This window comes from Notamacropus eugenii, chromosome 1 (assembly GCF_028372415.1).
Source record: "Notamacropus eugenii isolate mMacEug1 chromosome 1, mMacEug1.pri_v2, whole genome shotgun sequence".
Classification (NCBI taxonomy): domain Eukaryota; kingdom Metazoa; phylum Chordata; class Mammalia; order Diprotodontia; family Macropodidae; genus Notamacropus; species Notamacropus eugenii.
In genome coordinates this window covers 1,059,579-1,083,069 of record NC_092872.1, presented here as the reverse complement: position 1 = coordinate 1,083,069, position 23,491 = coordinate 1,059,579, and the positions used below count along the sequence as shown (strand labels likewise).

Sequence of the window (23,491 nt, the reverse complement as noted above, 5' to 3'; positions counted from 1 at the left end):
ACCTGGAAAGACTTACATGCACTGATACATAATGAAGTGAAAAAAACCCAGGAGAACATTGTACACAGTAACAGCAATATTGTTTGATGAAGAATTATAAATGATTTAGTTATTCTCAGGAATGCAACGATCCAAGACAATCTCAAAGGACTACAGATGAAGCATACTATCAGCTTGCAGAGAAAGAACTGATATTGATTGAATACAGACTGAAGCATGCTATTTTTCACTGTTTTTTTTTCTTTTGAGTCTTCTTGTACAAAATGACTAATATAGAAATGTTTTACATAATTGCACATGTATAACCTATATCTGATTGCATGCCATCTCAGGGAGGGGGAAAGGGATGGAAGAAGGGATACAATTTGCAATTCAAACCTTTCAATAAAAATGCTTTAAAAATTGAAAAAAAAAAACCTAAGGGGAAAAATGTTTCAATATTTTCTCTCCTTCCTCTTCCCATTGGAAAAAGAAGGGTGGGGATCAAATTAGCCAATGGTTTAATGATCTCTTAGTTTTTAAAAATAGCTCTTCCATCTTTTATTTTTATTGTACCTATCTATGGCTCCTACACTTTTCAAAATTTTTTTCCTGCTTGTTTTGAGGTTGGTAATTTCTTTTTTCTTTAAGCAAGAAAGGTCAGAGCAGCCTTTACCTAGCTGGTATATCTTTTGTGTAGTTGTGACTATTCTACCCTATAGAAGCTTCCTTACTCTTCAACCTCACTAACAGATGCTGCTCTTGCACAAATTATTTTATGTGGCTCACATAGCCCTGGTGCTAGCAGGGGTCCCAGACATGCTTTTATTGGTGATATGCCAGCAAGCAGGAAAGTTATCTTGTTTACATTTGAGTAGGTGGATAAGGTGGTACACACAGTAATCCCCACTGGTGCATTCATCTCTTGCTGTGTGTCCAGCTACTCCTGGTTTGTTTCTGGTTTCACTATGAAGAAAAATTATTGTCAGACTCCTTACGAACCTGGAAGCCATAATCTGAGGCAAGAGTATGCTAGAACCAACTTGTATTGACTCCCAGGAACCCACTGTTAAATTTGAAGTGTTTGCATTTGCACCTTGAAGTTGGCAAACACTAAAAACCAGGGCTTGATTTATTGTTCTGTTTACCGTGTAGACTTTCGAGAGTGATGGAGAAAATGTTAATAAGACACATTTCAAGGTGCACCAAGTGCATAGTTTTTTTTTTTTTGAGAGCCGTTAAACATTTGCTAGAATGCCACTAATCTTTGTGAAAGTTTGGTATCTTCAGTAAGACTCCATTTCTGCATCCCACATGTATTGCCACGTCAAGTGGATGCTCATTGTTGCTTCTATCATCACGTGATAATTTTTCTAGTTATTTAAAAGCTACATGCTATTCATTAACCTTCCTTTCCTACTGTCCTAATATGGATTCAGAGATAACTTTTCCTCGAGGACTGCTTCAGCCCCTCCAACAAATCTTTATCTCACTTTTGCTGTTCTCTTGAACAGTTTGCTTCCCTGATTTATTCTTGAATTGTGTTATTCAGACTCTTCTTAGTCTCTAGTTTGGTCAGTAGACTTGGCTTATGTTTCCTTAATGACTACTAAGGTTATGGCCTCTTGGTCTGGAAGGGATTTGTCTACTTTCTCTGTTCTTTTACATTTCTTTCTTCCATGATACATCCGTTTTTGTAACGGTACCACGTATGCTGTCTTTGTCTATTCCTACCTTTGTACCGAAGCAACCAAGCGTTCACTGGAATAGGGAACTCTCAGGTGATGAACCACCCCTCTTCCCTGCAATTTATAGCCTGAACACTGAGAAATGAAGTGACCTGCTCAGGGTCACAGCTGGCTTACGTCAGTGGTAATACTCGAACTCAGTTCTTCCTGATAAGGCCATCACTTTACCCACCAGGTCATACTGCCTCTCCATCATAATATATGTTGATCTGATTTGGAGGATTTTTTCAAGTTCTTTATACAACTTCTTTACTTCTTCATCCTCTCAGCAGATGGTATATCAAGTGTAAATATTTCCATGGTACTCTTTGCAAATATGTCATGCAAATCATGAGCCATGCAAAAAATGAGCAAATATTCAAGGAAATGAACTTCCCCAACTCCTTTACCTGTCTTTTCAAGGGGAGACAGCCATCCTTCCATTTAGATGCAATTTTCTTTTGTCTTCCGGTTTCATTCATGAGAATGCCATGCTTGCTGTTCAATGAACAAGGATCTCACATCTATTTTACCATCAGCTAAGTTAATGTTTACAGACAATCTGAAAACTACAATTCTTAGAACCCTCTGCCCCCATTTCCTGTTGGGGTGATGATTTGTATTTGTCTTATAGTGAGTAGGAACAGAAGGTATTTGATTTAGAATTCATTACCACCTTGTGGTTGGCTTCCAAATTCAGGCAGGTAGCACCATTTCCCTCCTCCCTTCAGTAAGGACATTCCTTTTGGTCAATGCTCTTGGCTCTACCCATGCAGAGAGTTAAAAGTTGCCCTGAAGAAACAATGGAAAGGGAAGTTGCAGAGGCAAATGCCTCAGAAAATCTCACTCCAGTTCACTTACAGCCCTCAACACCAAACCCCCATCAGGACTGCCTCTGGTTCATTGGGTCTAGGTATAGATCTAGATTCTCTCTGCTTTGGAGAAGCCATAAAAATATGAATCAACAAAATCTCTTCTCAGTCTAGCTCTATGATATCATGCTGGGAATATTTCAAACAATTATGAAAATCTCTCAAATATCTTGGATACCTCAACATCCATTTGCCCCCATTGTCATTTTCCTCATCTGTCAAATGTACTGACCTCCCAGGGTTGTCGGGAGGATTAAATAAGATATTAAATGAAAAGTATTTAGTACCATGTTTAGCACACAGTGCTATATACGTTAGCTAACATTATTATTATTACCGCCAAAAGAACTGACAAACTATCAATAACCAAGAATCCATGTATCTATTTCCCCATCTACATGCAGTTACTTAAAAATCCAAGATGATATAACCAGTCAGGTGTCTGGGAGGGTTCTTTTGCAGTAGAAAAATTCACCTTCAGAAATACAACAGAAAGGGAGGGTATTCATTTCCTGTCTCTGGTCCCCAGTCTTGGAATATGAACATCACTGATCTTTTCCACCAACTCTCCTCGAGGTATCAGGAATAAATTACTCTCTAGTAAGTGCATTGGTTCTACTCCTCCAGAGGGTTCTTCTGAGAATTTGTGAAGAAGGACGAATGGGAGAGACACAAGGACCCAAAGCAGCTTTCCAGCCCTCACCAGAAACCTCTCCTAAAGGAAACAAAGCCTAGCTTCAGCTTTTTACTCTGCTGTGAGTTGTTTATGCAAAATATTTTTTTAAAAAATTAGTAAGATTCTCATATAATTCTTGAGATCCCAGCAAGGGAGATCTATTCTTCCCCTTGATATTCAGATCTGTTCTCTGCCTTTTTGTGTAACATCCCTATGATAATACCTAGCACTTATGAAGAGTTTACAACTTTAGCGTCTTATAAACATTATCTTACTTAGTTCTTACAACAACACTGGGAGTTGGTTGCCACTATTCCCATTTTCCAGATCAAGAAACTAGGGCAATTAACGTTTGGCTAAGCGACTTTTTCCAGGGTCACACAGCTAGGAAACATCTGAGGCCGAATTTGATTTCAGGTCTTCCTGACAGCAGATTCAGAGCTTTATCCACTGCTATCTAGCCGCCTTGCTGTGGTTGTTCTGTTCTCTTTTGTTTTTTGGTAATTTATTTTTCACAGAAAATGTGGCACATATATCCAAATCATCTCTGATGATTCACTTTTATAGCCACCAAGTTCAAGATGAACTAAACAAAAATTGAGATCAATTTTAGAATAAAGGAAAACTTTGAACTTGACATCTGCCCCCTGGACAGAGCAGGGAAAAGGAGAGATAGGCCACTGCCCTTTACCACATCTCTGGAGGAGAAAAGTTCCACAAGTTCCCTCCAAGCACTCTTCCTCAGAGTTACCCCAGGGAAGCAAGAGAGGAAATGCCTAATACAAAAGCCAGTTGCCTCAATGTCCTCTCCTCATTTTCAATTTCAAATCATCCATTTGAACTCCTCTTCTAAGTACACCACGTTGCCTCTGCTCTTCCTTGTGTCCCAGGGACCTCAAGTCAGGAGAAACACAATGTTGCTTTAAGATTTACTCAATCCCGGTATTTCCCAGAGATGCTTGTAGTCAAGGACTGAGGATCTTCTCTTGGCAAGTAGAGAACTGGTCTTCAATGCCCCCATATAACTCAATGTCTATGTTTGTGGTTCAGTTCTACATTCTTTAAAGGGAAGACTGTAAAACTCTATTTACAATCTCTTACAATAAAGATGAAAGATACATACAATTTTTATCAAAATAATCTATGTTTGCATCGATGATGTCCTTGATAAGGGTATTAGAAGGGGACTGGCAAGAGATTTCCCACTGCAGACCATGGCCTTACCAACACAAAACTGAGTGAAAGACATCCAGGATTCCACAGTACTTGTTTGTTAACTACAGAAAACATTTAATTTGGTAGAACAAAATGTCACCGTAAGTGCTCTTCTCCAATAAGATATCTCCTAAGAGTGGGTTAGAATTATGCAAGATTCTCTGAGACAACAAAAGAGATAAACTTATTTAACGATACTCTGATCACTAATATTGAGTGAGGCATAAGACAAGGAGACATAAGCTCACGGAACCTGTTTGTTTGCTATTGTCCTTGTGAAGACCCCACCCAGAGTCAGGCCCTCTAACCTGTCTATGGCTGAACTGAAGTGAATGAATCAAGCCACAGATGACTTGAGGAGCCTCCTAACGGAAATATAAAACCACTCCCAAAGCAGGGGTGTGTTGGCAAATGTTTAACAACCAACTCTCATAATAATAATAAAGCTTTATGTATATATATATATATATATGTATATATATATATATGTATGTATACATACACATATACATATACATATACACACAGAGGACTCGGTTTAAAGTTTAATCTTCATTATTAACATTTTTCTCTACCATTTCTTAAGTCCCGACAATCAATAAAAATAAATCAAGTCCTAATTGGTAGCATTTGCCAATTTGCAAGGTATAAATGCTCGCATCGAAATTTTAATAACCGGATCTTTGGAGCTGATATGAGCTGGTTCTAGCACCCCAGTTCAAAAGATATTGGTTTAACTACCCACACAGGAAAATCCAAGTGAATGAAGGACTTTTGTCTAGATAAATATATAGTTGAATGGACAACCTCTGGAATTCATCCATCAGTATCGGGAAAAAGCACTCCAGATAGATCATAAATTGGGTCTAGTATTGAATGAAGGGAGTGGGCTGGATTACCTTTGGAAAATTGCAGAGTTCTACTAAGGACTTAAGCTTAAAGCTTAACAGTTTAAAAAAAACCCCAGAAACAACAAAGACCATGAATGACATATGTTATTACTTCCTTGCAAATAGAGGGATAAGGAAAGGAAGCAGTGTTCGATTTTCTATTCTTGGGCTCAAAGATCACTGGAGACAGCGACTGCAGCCATGAAATTAAAAGATACTTGCTCTTTGGAAGGAAAGCTATGGGAAATATGGTGAGCTTCTAAAAAGCAGAAACACCACCTTGCCAGCTAAGGTCGATATAGTAAAAGCTACGGTTTTTCTAGCAGATATGTCTGGCTGTGATGACCATAAGGACTATGAGCACCGCAGAACTGATGCTTTCAAATGGTGGCACTGGAGAAGACTCGGGAGTTCCTTGCACAGCAAGGAGATCAAATAAATCAACACTTAAAAGAAATGATTTCTAACTATTCACTGGAAGGACAAATACTGAACCTGAAGCTCAAGTACTTTGGCCACACAGTGAGAAGACAGGGTTCACTGGAAAAGACTCTGATGTGGGGAAAGAATGAAGGCAAAAGGAGAAAGGGATGGCACAAGATGCAACAGATAGTGTGGTGGAAACTATGAACATGAGTTTGGACAGACTTTGGGAGATAGTAGAGGACAGAAGGGCCTTGCACGATAAAGTCCACAGGGCCATGAAGACTTAGATATGACTGAACATTAATTAATGACTTTAGACATCTCCCTGAAACAAAGACTTGTTTTAAAAAATAGATATAAACAGGCTGCCACACACTGGGGGGAAAATTGCTTATTAGAAATTAAGAAATTGAGGTGTCCAGGTAAATACCCTTATGTGGTAGTAGACAGGGAGTGATACAACAAACCTAAAGCTATTGTTCTGCACACACAAGAAACTAAAGCTATTTGTTTAGAAATGTGCAACTGTTTAAGTTTCACATTTAAGGATCCTTGAGGTTATATGTCATGTCCTATATTGTTAACACTATAAAAAGGACTTTGAGTTTGCTTCCTTGAGACAATTCTGTCCTTACCTGAAACATTTCACATGCAAATGTTAAACCAGAAAAAAATGCTGAGATTAATCTTGGGAATGTATAAAGACTTTTTTTCTTTCTCTGACTGTATTATGTCACTGTCAATCTGTGAGACCACTCTTCTAGTAGCTGCATGATATGATTATGTATAATAAATATGTGCCTCTAATGGAACTGATACTAAACAGAATGTGAAATTGTTTCTCCCCCCCAACAATTTAACAAAGGAAGAGAGGTATAAAGAACACAGAAATGGTGTCCTAGTTGCCTAGGGTATAAAATGTCAGCCCAAGAGGAGTCAGGGTCCTTCAGACTTGACAGATGTCTCATTGCCATATAAGCCACCAAACCCAACATGCTTGATGACTAGATTGGTTTTTATATGGAGACTGGGAGCAGGAAGGGGTAAATATCCAACTAAACCAGTGTTGTATCTTTACTGAGTTTTCTTACCATGCTATGGCTAAATAAACCTTTCACTAACTGCTATATGACCTTTAACAGTCTTCTTTTGTTCTAGTCTCAGATCTGAAGCATCAGAAAGGCCTACGTCACGCTTGACCCACAACTGTTGTATTTGAATGAATGGTTCTCGCTGCAGAAGTGGAGGAAGAATCAAAGAAGTGGACTCCTCTGAAGAAGTGAAAGGATGACCTGATATAACGACCACAGGCAAATCTTCTGGTGGGACAGAGGAGGAGGCCGAAAGGAAGTGCTAAAGGAGATCAAAATGGAAAATAAAGGTAACACCAAGGGGAGCTTTCTCTGGTTATTATTAACGGTCCCAGAACATATGACATGCCAGCATAAGGAAAAGGTAAGTAAATGGTCCCAGTGCACTCAACAACTAGGGGTAGAGCTCAAAGTCTTTAAGGATCGTGCCCTGAAGCAGCAGGTTAGCTAGTGAACTTTGTAATAAAAATTCTCTTATTCCTTTTTTTTCTTTTTAAAAAATTTTTGTTATACAGGATGGCCCTTGGGGGAGAAGGAGGAGGTACAAGGAGAAATCTAGGTGATATAAAAACAAAAGATATCATAAAAATTCTATTAAAAATATAAGTGAATGCAAAGCTGGCTTTGGGGGCAGGGAACAACAGACCACAGGCAAGTGGTAATCTAGAAGCCAGGCTGGGAAAATGTGTGCAATCCCGCTGAGATCAGGAATATAAGGAAGACAATGGAAGTGGGAATGAAGACGAGGTCTAGGAATCCAGCCCAACAGAATGAGATCTCCAACTTACCATGTTACCGTCTCCACAGGCGGATCAAAGGGTTGGCAGATTTTCAGCACCAAGGACCTTGGGGAGTTGCTGGAGAAGTTGTAAATGGCAGCCTGAGTCTTTACAACAATGACTAGTGACGGAGTGGCCTAATAGGGGCACCCTGAAGTTTATTCTGGTTGCAGGGTATCATGGGTTTGAGGAGATCACAGAAGATTTACTTTTGCAAAGCTAGGTAGATTTATTTAGAGGCCCCAGATGAGGACCATCTTTTGTCCCTTTTTATGTGGCTAATATAGGGGTAATTCATGACAGCGTCTTATCCATCTTTTGATGTCCCACAGTGTTTAGCACATAGTCTTGCACACCGTATGAGCTCTGTAAGTCTTAGTTAAATGTATAACGGAATGACTGAGATTGAATTTTCATTACTGCTCTATATTACCACTCTGCTCTCTGAGCATCACAGATCAGCTCTATTCCTGGGCTAGGCTGGAAATTTACCATATCTATTATATAGTAACTAAAGGTAGAAATAACTGGGCCAACAACTGGAGTTGGCCATGTGGCAAGGGCAAAATCTCATTAATAAAATGTCAGAATGTTATTTGTTACAAAAAAGGAGAGCAAGGCTTAGTAAGGAAAAGTGTAGGATTTGGAGTCAGGAAGACTTAGCAGCTGTGTGACCATAGGCAAGTCACTGGATCTATCAGAGCTTCCTACAACTGTCTAAAACGTCTCTACTAAGTTATAAACAGGCAGCAATTTGAATCAGTGGAGAGTTTTCATGCCAACAAAAGTCACAGATGTTTGATTACTGACTTATATGTTACAACATTATTAAAACCATTTTGTCTTCTAAGGAGGGAGAAAATGGAAAAGAAATATGTTAAATGAGAGCTGCTTTTCTACATCATTTTCATCACCTCTAAAAAGCACAAGTCAGCTATAAAGGCAGCATTTTCTTGAAGAACCAAAGGCCGCTCATTTTGCTCATTTCTTCAAAATCCCGTGTTCTTTAAGATGGTTAGTCTAGTAGTTTATGGTCAACTACAGTAAATGCCACCCTTCCTCCACCTTGAATTCTCTATTTATTCTACTTCTCAGAAACACTACATGCTTCTTTTTCCTGGCTTGTGGAATGAATCACATTTGTTCTTCTCTGAAAGAAAAGACCACACTGTTGGCTAAAGTCAGTAAAAGCATCATTCAAGTATCTTACTTCGTTTTTGTTCTGTAAGCAGAACTCTGCATTCTTCCTTTCTTGGGGAAATGAATTAAATGATTTGAAGAGCAATTAAGTGATCAGATCTCTTTTGGGGGGCCCTAAGTTTACTCAACTCTAGAGAAACTAGAGATTATACATGTGGCTATTAAGCCAGATCAGACCAAAAAGGAACCAACAAAGAAAAAAGCACAAATTAGTACAAAATGATGAAAAGACAACTGAAAATGTTATTATTACTCTGATCTCTGTTTAAAAATTATATCCTTCATTAATATTTAAAACTCAAATGGATTGGAAAACATAAATCAAGTATTATGTCTATTATTTCCCAGTGGGTTCTTGTTTTCTAGATTCTTGTAAACTTATGGTTTTGTTAATACCAGACCCTCAGTGGATTCTTACTCAATGACATTTCTTCCTTTGAACAGGAAATGAGTCTCTGTGCCACAAACCATTCTGATAGGCCTGTAGAACTAAACACAGGAACTGGTCCTCCTATATGTTCATGTTTTTTTCTGGGTGTATTTGGGTAGGAACTGAGTCCGAACAAAGGAGACCAGCTTGGTCTCTGTGAAGAACACGGTCACCAGGGTAGCTCCCAAACACAAAGCCCCCACAATGATGTGCAGAAGCCTGGTCAGCCAGCCTCTCTCACAGCACAGAAACACCTATAGGGAAAGAAAATAGCATTAGTGCCAGGGCCTAACCCAACCCTCCTGACATTTCATTCGAAGTTCCACTAGGACCATAAGTAACTCCACGCCATTAGAAACCCTGAGAACCAGCCCATGTTCTAGGAGTAACAGATGGAAAAATAAAGATCCTGCTATCTCTAGTTTTTTATTCAAATCAATTAACAAAAATTTAATCTATTATGCCCACAAGCCTGATATTTCATTGCATGGTTTATCACTGACATAGTAAATATTTAGGAAGAACCAAGTCCAAAGCTGAGGGGGCGAGAGTGAACACATCGACAGGCACCTCAAGGTGGGCAGTGCTAGAAGAAAAGGGGCATGGTCTGAGCCAGAATGTGAAAAAAGAAGGGACGCTTACCTCGGAAATACCAGTAATCACTCCACTGAGCACATAGACCACAAGCAGAAATGGTGAGGGAAGCAGGCCTGCCAAGGGCCTGTGAGGACTCTCTCTGTAGTATCTATAGATATAGTGAGTGCTTTGGGTAATTCGAATCCCCATGTTAAAGCAGTTGGCGAAGATGAAGCCCACACTACCTTGCCACTTGGTCAGGAAATAGGAAGACAGCAAGAATGTGAACGACAGCACCAGCATGAGAAAGTTGTGCCTGGGAGAGAGGGAAGCGAATGAAAGTAAGCAAGCCACTAATATCACTACACGAAACACCCTGGCCTCCCTTAATTCTTTTTAAGGACAGAAATGATACTCTGTAAATAATCAGGCACAAGTAAATTAGCACACCTTTAAAATTACTAAGTTTCGACAATATTATATTTTGCACATTTAATACACGTTATAGATTTAGTGGGACAGAAAAGAATTGAGAAATATAAAATCATATTTTTCCCTAACTTTTAAACCAAAAATTAATGGTTTAAGTGGGACCTTTTCATTTATTAGTGTACATAAAAACATTGGCTGAGCGCCTGCTGAGAATTACAAGAATGAATGTGAAATTCAAACATAATGCAAAATTCAATAAAACTGTCACAGACACTGACAGTTTTAATTAAAGCAGAATATTATATTTTAAAATGAGGATTACATTTCATACTAGAAATGTGGATAATACCCCAATGAATGAATTTTCTTTGGTGCTTTCTTAACAAACACACATTCTAATCACATACAAAAAGTCTGACACATTTTGCAAGGGTTAATGGGACCAAGTAAAATTTCTTCCATTTTATAAACTTGGAAATGGAGATGTATAATGCTTTGTATTCTATCCATGTTTTATACGGTTTCTACTACCGATGTGATTTTATAGGCACTTTAAGACATTCATTCCTTAAATAAGGGAAACTGAGCCTTCCAGAAGGCGTGGCGTAACTACTAACTACCTTCCAATCCCATGGATTTCTTCTAGTCTATAAATGCTGCCACTATTAAGTGACTTTCTGGGCCACTTGAAACATGCGACGGGGTCACGTAGTAAAGTGTTGGCAGAGCTGTGCCCGTCTAACATTCCTCTGTTTCTGTGCTTCCTGTCTTACTAGTTGAAGGCGGACCTGAAAAGAGAGTCCCAATAATCAGCCTTTTACCTAGACTTCCAGAGAAGGAGCTTACTTCCTTCTCACCCATGACAGAAAGTCTTAGTGGACAATCTGAGAGCAGAAGCCACAACCACCATTAAATGTTAAGGCTGCAGCAATGCTTAGAGATCACGTAGTCTAATCCACCGATCTTACAGAAGATCGCACCAAAGCCCACATAAGGGAATGAACCTGTTCAGAGTCACAGAACAAGCCAGTGACAGGACTGGAACCAGAACCCAATGCAGGAGGCCGTTACTTAATTAAACAGCCAACTTCACCCTGTAGCTGATACTCAGACCAATGGTAGTGAGATATAGCATAGCCGAATTCCAATTAAGAATCTGTTATTTATGTTACCTGTTATAATTCCCTGCTTCTCTGAAGCTATGTCTTGGGAAGGCCTGACTAATATACCATTCCTTGACATGGAACAAACAGTTTCACAAAACTCTCAAAGTCACGTCTCCTAGTGAATGGTAAAATGGATGGAGCTAATAACTAATCCATGAAAGCAGAGATTAATTCCATATTCTAAGCTCCTCAGTTAAGAATGCTAGAGTGAACAACTTTCAGGCTCTTTTGGAACAGCTGATAATGAAGAGTCCTGCTGTCTTCCATCAGAACAGCAATCTACAGCTGCTGCACTTCCCAGTGAGTTCCAACCAAAGCTCACCATCTACGGCCTTAAAGGCATTACATACTCTGGGGGAAAAAATGCAAAATTGAAAGAAGCGATTAAAATATCACTTTCTCAATCAAGGTAAAATTATTACATGGTGACAGTCATGATTATTCTTTAAGGCTTAGTTAACATAAACAGAAAATTAATTTTTAATGCTTCTTGCTCAACACTAGAAAGAGATTAGACTTAAAACTGGGACTTAGCAGAAAAACTGAGATTTTAAAAAAAGACAGCACGCTTGAACAGTGAAGGGAGCAAGACTGAATGTCATTTTATACGTCTTTTGAAGTCAGCACCACACGTATAAACTGCTTTCATTGTTATAAATATAATAGATTGTTTAACAAGATGAAACACAAACTCATATATTTATACATATATATGTATATTTGTAAAATATTCTCAGAAGTCAACTTCAAAAAATTTATCAAATTTGCTAAAATACTAATGTTAACTTAAGTAACTAAAAAAACTTGTTGTTCTTCACATGGCTATCATATTTCTTACCTCCTTAATGGGTGCACAAGGGAAAGAATTTAGAATTAAAAATAAAACTTAAAAAAATTTTAAAATAAAAACTTATTTAAAGGTCCCACTATTCCATATCCAGTTACACATCCTGCAGACATCTCAAACTCAACATGTCAAAAACATAGCTCATTCTCTTTCCCTCCAAACTTCACTATTACAGTTGAGGACCTTGCTAACCAGTGATGTCACCTCAGTGAATCCTGCATCTTTAACTCTCACAGGCCCCAGGCAGCAAGTCTGTTGCCAAATACTGTTTCTGTCTCCACAACATCTCTTGTACACTCCATTCTCCTCTCTCCACTCACACGGCCGCTGCCCCAGTGCAGGCCTCATCACTTCTTGCCAGGACCACTGCCACAGCCTCCTAACTGGTCTCCCTGCCTCCAGTCCCTCCTTGCTCCAGTCCTGTCACCACAGAGTCACCAAAGTAATTTCTTCAAGTGCAGGTTGGAGTTATGTCATGCCCTTACTCAATACACTCCAGTGGCTCCTTATGAGGAGCTCCTTCTTAGGATTGGATGTAAACTCTGCCATTTGGCATTGGAAACACTTCCTTAGCTTTCTAGTCTCCATACATATCAGTCCCTTCCACACATTCTTTGCTGGTTACCCATTAAGCCCTGCCAGCACCATGCCTCTGAACTGGGGGGTCTCCTTCTGCCAGTCATGTTCTCCCACCACCCCACAGAATCCCCAGTTTCCTTCAAGAATGCACTTTCATTTAAGGTTACTTTGTATATGACTACATGGCTACTCTTGTCTCCCCCATTAGAATGTCTGTTCCTTGTGGGCTGCATCTATCAATCCTGTCCCTGCATTCCCGGTTCTTTGCCCAGTGCCTGTCACATGAACATACTGTTGTTGACTGAGTGATGTAATACTTCGATGGGTCTACGCAAGCCTTCCCATCTTGTGCAATTTTTGACCAAGTGTTTCCAAAAATTATAGAAGATCTACTTAATGTCCTGGAGGCCTTCCTTCAGGCCCTTTAATATTCTGCAGTTTCCAGAGCAACATTCAAACTGTCCGCCTGTTTACTCCTGACTTGTTATTTAACCGGCCCACTTCCTTTTGTGTTCATACATTTCATAGTTTTACTTCTTTTACAAAACTTGGAAAGGGTACATCAACTAAAGTCCAAACCAGTTTAGCTCACAAATTCATTGAGAAAATGCTGTGGAGGGGGAGGCCTGATGAACACAACCATCTCACAAAACAGCAAACAAGCAGTGGAGGGGGAAATGAGGCTGCAGAATATCTGGCGTGATGCCCAACAAGGCCAGGTCATCCCAGGAACAGTTACAGGAGAATTGGAAGGGAAAAAAAGACAAATAGGAGTGAAATGAAACACCTTCATTCAGCGACATTGGAACTGCCACATTTGGCTTTAGTATGTGTCTATTATATGAGGATATAGAAATGGCACAAAAATGAGACTGGGAAAAGAAGTTGGACAAAGCTAAATACATGCAGTTAGAAATTTAAAGGCACTCTGGGAACGCACAGCAAGATATCACAAAGACAAAAAGATTCCAAAATAATGAAAAAAATGGTTGGCATGAATAAAAAAAGGCAAATGAGAAGACATCAGTAATCATAGTTTTCCTTTCCAACTCAATCCATGCCCATTCATATTTGAAAATTTTAATATGTATTATGCTGGCATTCACCTGAACACTCTGGCCTCCAGCATCCTCGGGCACTATCACTGTGATCATCACTCCTCCTCCTCATACACAAGGATGGCCAGCCACATCTCAGCCCTTGTCATTATTCATAACTGTGCTACCTTCAGGATTCTGAAATTTCATATTTCCTCCTCTAATCATAACCTCTATATGACCATCTCCCTCTACTCCACTGTACCTAAAACTGTTCTTTGTTCTCACTAGGAGCCTCAGTCCCTCTAATTCATTCTTTTCTCCCAGTCCATCCTCCACTGTTTTTGTCTCCCTTTCTTTCCTTCATGGCTCTGAACTCAGAATAACTAAATCTGCATAGCAATTTAAGGTTCACAAGCCCTTTATATGGATTATTTCAAGTGAACCTCAATACAGGTGGGGCCAAGATGGCAGAGCGAGAGCAACGAGGCACCTGAGCTCTTAGACAAACTCTTTCTACCTCGAAAAAGAGAATCTGACCAAATTTTGGAGGTGCAGAATCCAACAGGAAACAGACTGTGGCAGATTCAAAGCCCAGGACAGATTGGAAGGTCCACGGGAAGAATCTGTTCTGTGGAGGTGAGCCCACAGTGCACAGCGCAGTGCGTCCAGAGCAGCGGAGCAAGAGGGGAAACCTGAGACAGCAGCAGCAGGCGGAACTGGCGGAGTGGCAGCCCAGGGTGAGAGACCAGCAGAGCCTAGCAAGTGACAGCCGCTGAGCACTAGATATCAGCCGCAGCAGCTCCTGAGACTTTCAGTCCTCAGATTAAATGTCTGTAAGTCACCTACTTGAATTTCCGGGAGCCAGGATGGCGGAGTGATCAGTAAATGCTCTCTCCTCTCCCCTTGATAACCTTGAAAGAACCATAAAATATTTCCCCAGAAAAATCCTGGATCCGTGGGAACATCTGAAGGGACAAATAGTCTCATAACACCTGAGGCTAGGAAAATAGCTAAGGGGGGTTCCTCCTACTGTGGCAGAGGTGAATGGGAAGGAGAGGAGCCCCAGAAGGGGTGGGAACTCACACTAGCATCTAGGCATGCCTCAGCACTCCAGGGGAAATGGGAAGACAATAGAGCAGCTGGGATCACCATCCCCTGAGCTTGCCTTTGCCTCAGTTCAGCTGAGATCTCCCCTGACCAGACTACCCCTCCTCTACACTTAACAACGTAACCCCAGGGCAGATCAGGGAAACGCAAAACAAAAAGATAAAAAGACACTTGCTCTTAGCTTTTTCACACAAGTCAGCTCAACACCAAGTTCTGCAGCTTCTAACTGAAAGAATCAGAAGCCACAAAAGACAATCACCATCATGAACAAGAAAAAGCAAAACAAGCATGAAAAAACCACCAAGGACCAAAACACAAATACCAAAGAGGTCAGTAGTGAGACTGTACTTCCATCTGAAACTTCAGAAGGGACTATGAACTGCTCGCATGCACAAATGGCTCTCCTGGAACAGTTGAAGAAGGAAACAGAAGAAAAACTGGCCATGATTTTAAAAGTATAAAAAAAGAATTCACTGAAGAGAACATCTCTTTAAAAAGGAAAATTGAACAAATGGAAAAAGAAGTACAAAAATTAACTGGAGAAAATAACTCCTTAAAAGGAACAATTGGACAGATGGGAAAGAAAGCACAAAAGCTAACTAGGACAATTGGACAAATAGAAAAGGAAGTACAAAAATTAACTGGAGAAAATAACTCCTTAAAAGGAAAAACTGGACAGATGGAAAAGGAGATGCAAAAGTTAACTGAAGAAAACAATTTGATAAGAATTAGAATTGGGCAAGTAGAAACTAATGACTCTACGAGATAGCAAGAATCAGTCAAATAAAATCTAAAGAATGAAAAGACAGAAGAAAATGCAAAATATCTAATTGGAAAAACAACTGACCTGGAAAATAGATCCAGGAGAGAAAATTTAAGAATTACTGGGCTGCCAGAAAGCCATGATGAAAAAAAGAGTCTGGACAATATCTTCCAGGAAATTATCAAGGAAAACTGCCCAGAAGTGCTAGATCCAGAGGGCAAAATAGTCATTGAAAGATTCCACCATTCACCTCCTGAAAGGGATCCCAAATTCAAAACCCCAAGAAATACTGTTTCAGAACTATCAAGTGTAGGAGAAAATACTACAGGCAGCCAGAAAGAAACCATTCAAATATTGAGGAGCTACAGTTAGGATCACACAGGACCTTGCAGCTTCTACATTAAAAAATCGAAGGAATTGGAATCCGATATTCTGTAAGGCAAAGGAGATGGGACTACAACCAAGGATCAACTACCCAGCAAAGTTCAGCATAACATTTCAGGTAAGGAGATGGTCATTCAATGAAGTAAGGGATTTCCAGACCTTCCTGACAAAAACGCCAGAACTTTAATAGAAAATTCGATCTTCAAATGTAGGTCTCAAGAAAGGCATACAAAGGTAAACAAGGGGGACAAAAAACCCAAAACTTGTTACTCAATTTGGGCAAAGTGTTTACCTCCCTATAAGGAAAGATGATACCTGTTAATCTTGAGAACTGTACGCCTATTATAAAATATAAAAGGAATCTACATAGAGGGAACACGTATAAAGAAAATGATGTCATGTTAAAAATATGATTTAAGCATGCAAAGGGATTGTAACAGGAGGTGTGAGAAGGAGGAAGCAAAATATGGTAAATTATATCACAGGAAGAAGTACAAAATTATAATAGAGGGAAAGAGGGGAGGGAAAAGAGCATTGTTTGAGAGGTACTCTCATCTGATTTGGATCAAGGAGGAAACAATAAACTTAAGTATATAATTCTAACTAGCTCTATAGGCTGTAGGAGGGGAAGGGGGAAGAAAGGGGAGGGAAGAAGCAATAAGTGTAAAGGGGAGTAAAAGAGAGGGGGACTAAAAGAAGGAAGGGAAGGCTGCAGGAGGTGGTGGTGAAAAGTGAAAACTATTGAGGAGGGGAAGGGAGATGGGAAAGCTAAAAGCACAAATGATGGGAAAGAGGATGGAGGGAAATACACAGATTGTAATCATAACTGTGAACGTGAATTGAATGAACTCTCCCATAAAATGGAGACGGATAGCAGAATGGATTAAAAGCCATAATCCAACAATATGTGGTTTACAAGAAACACATTTGAAACGGGGGGTTACACACAGGGTAAAATATACAAGAATACAAGGCATTCCCCAACTGATAAATGGTCAAAGGATATGAACAGGCAGTTTTCAGAGGAAGAAATTAAAGCTATCTAAAATGGGAATGGGTCCCACATGTACAAAAATATTTATAGCAGCACTCTTTGTAGTTGCCAAAAACTGAAGATCAAGGGGATGCCCATCCACTGGGGAATGGCTGAATAAATTATGGCATATGAATGTAATGGAATACTATTGCAACATAAGAAATGATGATCAAGAAGACTTCAGGGAGGCCTGGAAAGACTTATATGATCTGATGCTGAGTGAAAGGAGCAGAACTAGGAGAACTTTGTGCACAGCAATGACCACAGTGTGCGAGAGTTTTTTCTGGTAGACTTGGATCTTCACAGCAGTGCAAGGACATTAAAAAAAAATTCCCAATAATCTTCTAAGGCAAAATGCCTTCCACATTCAGAAAAAGAACTATGGAATTCAATCACAGAATGCAGCAGATCATTTTTTTTGTGTGTGCGTGTGTATTATGTTTTGGTTTGTTATATGATTTTTCCCATTTATTTTAGTTCTTCTACACAGCATGACTATAATGAAAATGTATTCAATAGGAATGTATGTGTAGATCCTATGTTGTAGATCCATCTTGGGGAGGGAGGGGGGTAGGTAAGGGGAAAAAATCTAAGTTTTATGGTAGTGATTATACAGCATTAAAAATAAATAAAATATATTAAAAAAAAATAACCTCAATACATCCCATGAATCCTTTGAATCCTGAATCCTTTGCCTTCCCATACCATCATTGTTCACAACTTGTCAAACTCCATTTTTGTGTTACACCACCTTCCACTTCCTTCACAACTACTTACATGCTGCTAAACACTGCTAGACAAAGTCACACAATCATCCTGACTGGTTGTACTACATATTTATGTTAACTACTATCAAGTAGCCTCTCAATGATGCCAAATAATGCTTTTATTCTTCTTGACTGACCACAGTATCTTCCAGAGAAACTATTCCAAGCCTTTTTCTCCCTCCTCAATCTCCAACACAAGGGGCCTGGCCTTATATATTAGTGAGAAAACAGAAACCATCTGTAACAAACTCCCTCTTCTCTAACTCGACACTTTAACCCCACCAGATTTCATCATTTCCAGTTCTTTCCTCCAGACATGTCCATTCTTCTCCCCCAGATCTACTCCTGAGGGTCCCACACTTATTCTCAGGAGCTCACCCCCTTGACTGTTCCCTCTCTTTTTATCATTGATGACTTTTTCCTTACTCACTGGCACCTGCATGCCTGCCTAAATCGTGCCATGGTGACCCCAATCCTTAAAAAATGTATTTGTCACCGCTAACCCCTTAAATTGAGGTCTTCTGTTTCTTTTTCTTTTCATAGTCAAAATCTCAAAAGAATCATCTACTCTTGCTGCTTTCAAAGTCATACTTCTCAATTTCTCAAATTCAAGCTTCTGATCCCACCACCCAATTGAACTTGCTCTCTCTAAAGAACTGTCTGAATCATCTGATACTATTGATCAGATTCTTCTAGATCCTTCTATTCCTTTGGTTGGAGAGACTGTTCTCTCCTGCTCCACCTCCCTGCCTCTTCTCTGTCTCCTCCGATACATCATCATCCAGCTTTCTTGGGTGTCTCCCAAAGATCTGTCCTAAGTCCTTATTTCTCTAGACCCTGTTTCTCTTAGTGACTTCATCCACTCCCGTGGGTTCAGTTCTCACTAGAATGTAAGCTGCTTACATCGTGCAATGATCAACTATGACAGACGTGGTTCTTCTCAGGATTACAATGATGTAAGACAATGCCAAAAGACTTGGGATGGAAAATGCTATCCATATCCAGATCTGAATGTAGATCCAAGCAGACTCTTTTCACTTTTGTTTTTTCTTTCTCATGGGCTTTCCCTTTTGTTCTGATTCCTCTTTCACAATATGACTAATGTGGAAATATGTTTAGCATGACTGTGCATGTATAACCTATATCAGACTGCTTGCTGTTTGGGGGAGGGGCGGAGGGAAGGAAGGGAGAGAGAGAAAAATTTGGAACTCAAAATCTTATAAAAGTGAACGTTGAAAACTATCTTTACATGTAACTGGAAAAAAAATATTTTCAAGCGCAAAAAAAAAGTTTCATTCTTTGGATTTGTATCTACAGTGCCTAGAACAGGTGCTTAGTGTTTATCTGTTTATTTGGACAGTTCTCAAATCCATTCTCCTGAATTCTAGCCCCACATCAACTGCTTTTGGGGCATGTCTTCCTGGATGCCATCTGAGGCATATCAAACTTAACATGCCCAAAGAGGAATTTAATATCTTCCACCTAAACCTTTCCCTCCTCCAAATTTCTCAATTCCCACTGAAGACACCAAAATGTTTTCAGTCACTCAGGTTGTCAATCTTAGTAAGTAACTGACTCCGTTCTCCCTCACCTGACATATCTAATCAGATCCCAAATCCTATTGATTCTCCCTTTACATCATCTCTGGCATCCATCCCTCTTCTCCACTTGCAGAGCTGTATCACCTCTTACCTGGATTAAAAGCAAAAACCTCTTCATTGGTTTCCCTATTTCTAATTTTTCATTCTCCAACTATCTTCTACATAGCTACCAAATTACTATTCCTTATATACAGGTCTGAAAAATGTCTGCCCCTTGCTCAAAAATCTTCAGTAGCTTTCATTTGCTTTATGGATGAAATATAAACATTCAGCCTGGTGTTTAAGGCCGCGTGGTTCCCATCTATTCTCTCTTGTTTATACTTATTTACGTATACACTGTCTTCCCCATTAGAATGTTAGTTCCTTTGAGGACAAGGACTGTTTTTACCTTTCTCTGTCACCCCAACACTTAACACTGTGCCTGTCACATAGTAAGCCATTTATTTATGAACGCTTACTGATTGGTTTCCTGACTTATTTCACTGATGCCCTTCAAAAACTCTTGTCTTTCAGTCACACTGGCCTATTTCCTCTTATGCAAACTCAGCCTTCCTTTCCCCTTCTTCGCACCTTTGAGCAAGTAGTCTCCCTGCCTGGAATACAGTCTCTCCTTACCTCTGCTTCTCAGAATCCCTGCCTTCCTTCAGCTCTCAGCTGAGCTGGTACTTTCTACAGGAAGCCTTTTCTGATTTCTCCAGAAGAAGGGAGGGAAGAGGAGAAGGGAATCAGCATTTATTAAGTGCTTCCCATGTCCTAAGCACTTTACAAATATTATTTTATTCTCACTACTTCTTGCGAGGAAGGTGCTGTTATCATCCTCATTTTACAGTTGAGGAAACTAAGGCAGACAGAGATGAAGTGACTTGCCCAGAGTCATATAATAAGTGCCTGAAGACAAATTTGAACTCAGGTCTTCTTGCCTACAGACTGGTCGTTCTGTGTGCTGCAGCGCCCCCTAGTGGCCTCTGATAGCAATGGCTGTTTTGTTCTTGCCTTTCTATCTCTAGTACCTCCTAGAGTGCTTGGCATACAGAAGTAGCCACTTAATCAGTGTTTAATTGAATTTAGCTGCCAATTTATTTGCCCACTTTCCCATCTCTCTAAAATTTTTAAGAGGCGGGTCTATGTAGGTACCAAGATTGTCCTCGATGCAAGTACAAGACAGGGAACCTGTAACCAGACTTTGGCTACCACCCTGCTCTCTACAGGAGAGCCACAGAACTGGCTGGGAGGTGTAAAGAATATGACATATACGTTTATTTTGTGCTCACTGAAACGGTAAGGCAAAAACACAGCCTCTCCAAGAAGTTCTCTTCCACACTGACCAAGCTCTGCTTGGTTCATTTAAGATTCATTTTTTCCAGTCCTTTGCATTTTCCATTAACTTTTTACTGTACTATATCTATCTCCCAAATTGAGGAGTTTTTCTTCCATTTAGTTAAAAAAAATTCAATTACTAATGTCAAATGCTGAAATAATTTCAGTTATTTTTCACACAACTCCTGTGGGAATACAGTATTTAATAGCCCACACCACAATTATTTTCATCCAAAGTATTTGCTATTGATCTCAACACTATTAACTGATCCAGTTCTGTCTGAATCCTTGCACCTCACACAGCGATTTGTTTTGCACTTACTGTACTGTTGTGCATGATCATTATCTGTGCAGATCTCTTATTTCCCTACCAGTCGAACAGCAAGTAAGGACTGAATATTGGCTAAAGTTTCCATCCAGTGCTCTCTATAAAGCATGTGTTTAAAAAATGTCTGCTGAATTGAATTCAAGTCAGTTACTGAAATAAAACAAGAAGAGCAGGTAAGAATGGGAGTGGGAGAGGACAGAAGAGAAATGAAAATTTTCTGGGAAAAAATCTGCTGGAGTAATATGTTTAAAGATCACAGTATATCAACTTTCAAGAAAGCTAAGTAAAAGTCAGATCAAAGCTCTATTAGGAAGGCACTCTGCTTAGCATCAGTACTGAATATTAACATGAAAATAATTATGTAGATGTTGTAGAAACTCAAATACAAGCAAAATAAAAGGAATCTCCTATGGTTCATTACAATGGAAGTTTGCTGAAATAGAGATGAGGGAGGACAGCAAATGGCCAGTGTCTACATTCCAAAGTTTGCCTGCAACAAGTCTCCCCCACCACTACTATCCCCACCTCCCATCTTAATAGCTTTGGCATATAGCATTCAGTGCTCGCTCTCTTGCTGTGTGTGTGTACATACACATACATATTATACACACACAGACACAGGTAGATATAGATATATAGAAAACTAGAAAAAAAATAATGCTGAAATTACAGTATACCAAAAGAATTCTTCCTTTCAAGAAGATGGACACAAGATAGAATGTTATATGGATACACAATTAAGTATCTCTGAATCAGGGATTCTTAACCTGGCATTAAGATTTTGAATGCACATGTACACAGGTACATGAGGAGATTTCTGGGGGTCTTGTGAACTTGGATGGGAAAAAAAATTAGATCTTTATTATCACTGACCTTTACAATTTATTATTTCCTTCAACTATGAATTTTTCAAAAGATATTATTTAGAAAAGGGGTCCATAGGTTTCACCAGACTGCCAAAGGGTCCAAAACACAACAAAAAGTTCAGAACTTTATAATTCTTCTATGCAACATAACTAATGTGAATACGTGTTTAACAGGAACATATGGAGAGCCCACAGAGGATTGCATGCTGTCTTGGGGAGGGACGGGGAGAAAATTTAAAACTTATGGAAGTGGATGTTGAAAACCGAAAACAAATAAATTAATAAACTTTTGGGGAAAAAAGTTAAGAACTTCTTGTGCTAAGTAAAAGACAGAGAGGACCATGATCCCACAAGGAAGGCACCATAAGTATCCATAAAATTACAATTGTAAGGCACAGTGGGCACCATTCTTTCTTTCCATTCTCCTCTTTCTCTTACTTTCCTCTTTTGATTTCCCATTTTTCAAATATATGCCTGCAGATGGTACTTCTGAATACTGCTAACTCCCCACTTGTGGAATTTAGAGTGAAAAAGGTAACTGACCCACCCTAGTGGGTCTAGATTCTGTTAACACTGAATGGGAAGGCATTGAATTCTTTTCCTAGTTCTTCAGATTTACTTTGTGATTCTGGAAAAGTCGACTAATTTCTTGATGTTCAATTACTGAGAAAAACAGAATTTGCTGCCTATCTACATAATAGATATGATATTATCAATCAATAGAAATGTATTAAGTACCTATTATGTGCCAGGCACACAAAAAGAGGCAAATGACAATTCCTGCCTTCAGTGGATTGTAATATCAATAATAAAATATTAATTGCATCATATCTATATTAAGTTAACAATCTATTATTTTGAAAAGATACAAAGATAGATAGAACCTCACTTTGAGATGGATAAATTGGTAAATTATTTCATTTTACTAAGATTCTCTTTTCCCCAGTTTTTTAACATTTTTATTTAAAATTTTGAGTTCCAAATTCTATCCCTCCCTGAGAGAGTAAGCAATTGGATATAACCATGTGCAGTTCTATAAAACATTTCCATATTAGTCATTTTGTACAAGAAGATGAGAATAAAAGAGAAAGAAAGAAATGAAAAATAACATGCTTCAGTCTGTAGTCAAACAACACAGTTCTTTCCCTGGAGGCACATGGCATGCTTCATCATTAGTCCTTTGGGATTGTCTTGGATCGCTGTGTTGGTGAGACGAGCTAAGTCATTCCTAGCTCTTTGCTGGACAACACTGCTGTTACTGTGTACAACGTCCTCCTGGTACTATTCACTTCACTCTGCATCAGTTCATGTAAGTCTTTCCAGGTTTTTCTGAAATCACCCTGCTTGCCATTTCTTGGAGCACAATAATATTCCATTACAATCATACCCACAGCTTG

The 23,491-nt window shown here is 39.3% G+C and overlaps 1 protein-coding gene across 4 annotated transcripts in view; it reads right to left on the bottom strand.

Annotated features, from left to right (window-relative positions):
- Window positions 1-9,078: 9,078 nt before the first annotated feature.
- Window positions 9,079-23,491, bottom strand: part of RFT1 (RFT1 glycolipid translocator homolog) — a 43,746-nt gene continuing 29,333 nt past the window's right edge. For 3 of the 4 annotated variants that reach the window (XM_072649575.1, XM_072649596.1, XM_072649584.1), the window contains 2 exons: window positions 9,928-10,177; window positions 9,079-9,539 (listed from right to left, as the gene is read on the bottom strand). In XM_072649575.1, the coding sequence (XP_072505676.1) occupies window positions 9,375-9,539; window positions 9,928-10,177 (415 nt within the window). In that variant the 3' untranslated portion in view covers window positions 9,079-9,374. Of the gene's footprint in view, window positions 9,540-9,927; window positions 10,178-22,875; window positions 23,448-23,491 lie in introns of those variants that run through there. The other variant, XM_072649591.1, reaches the window with a different exon arrangement.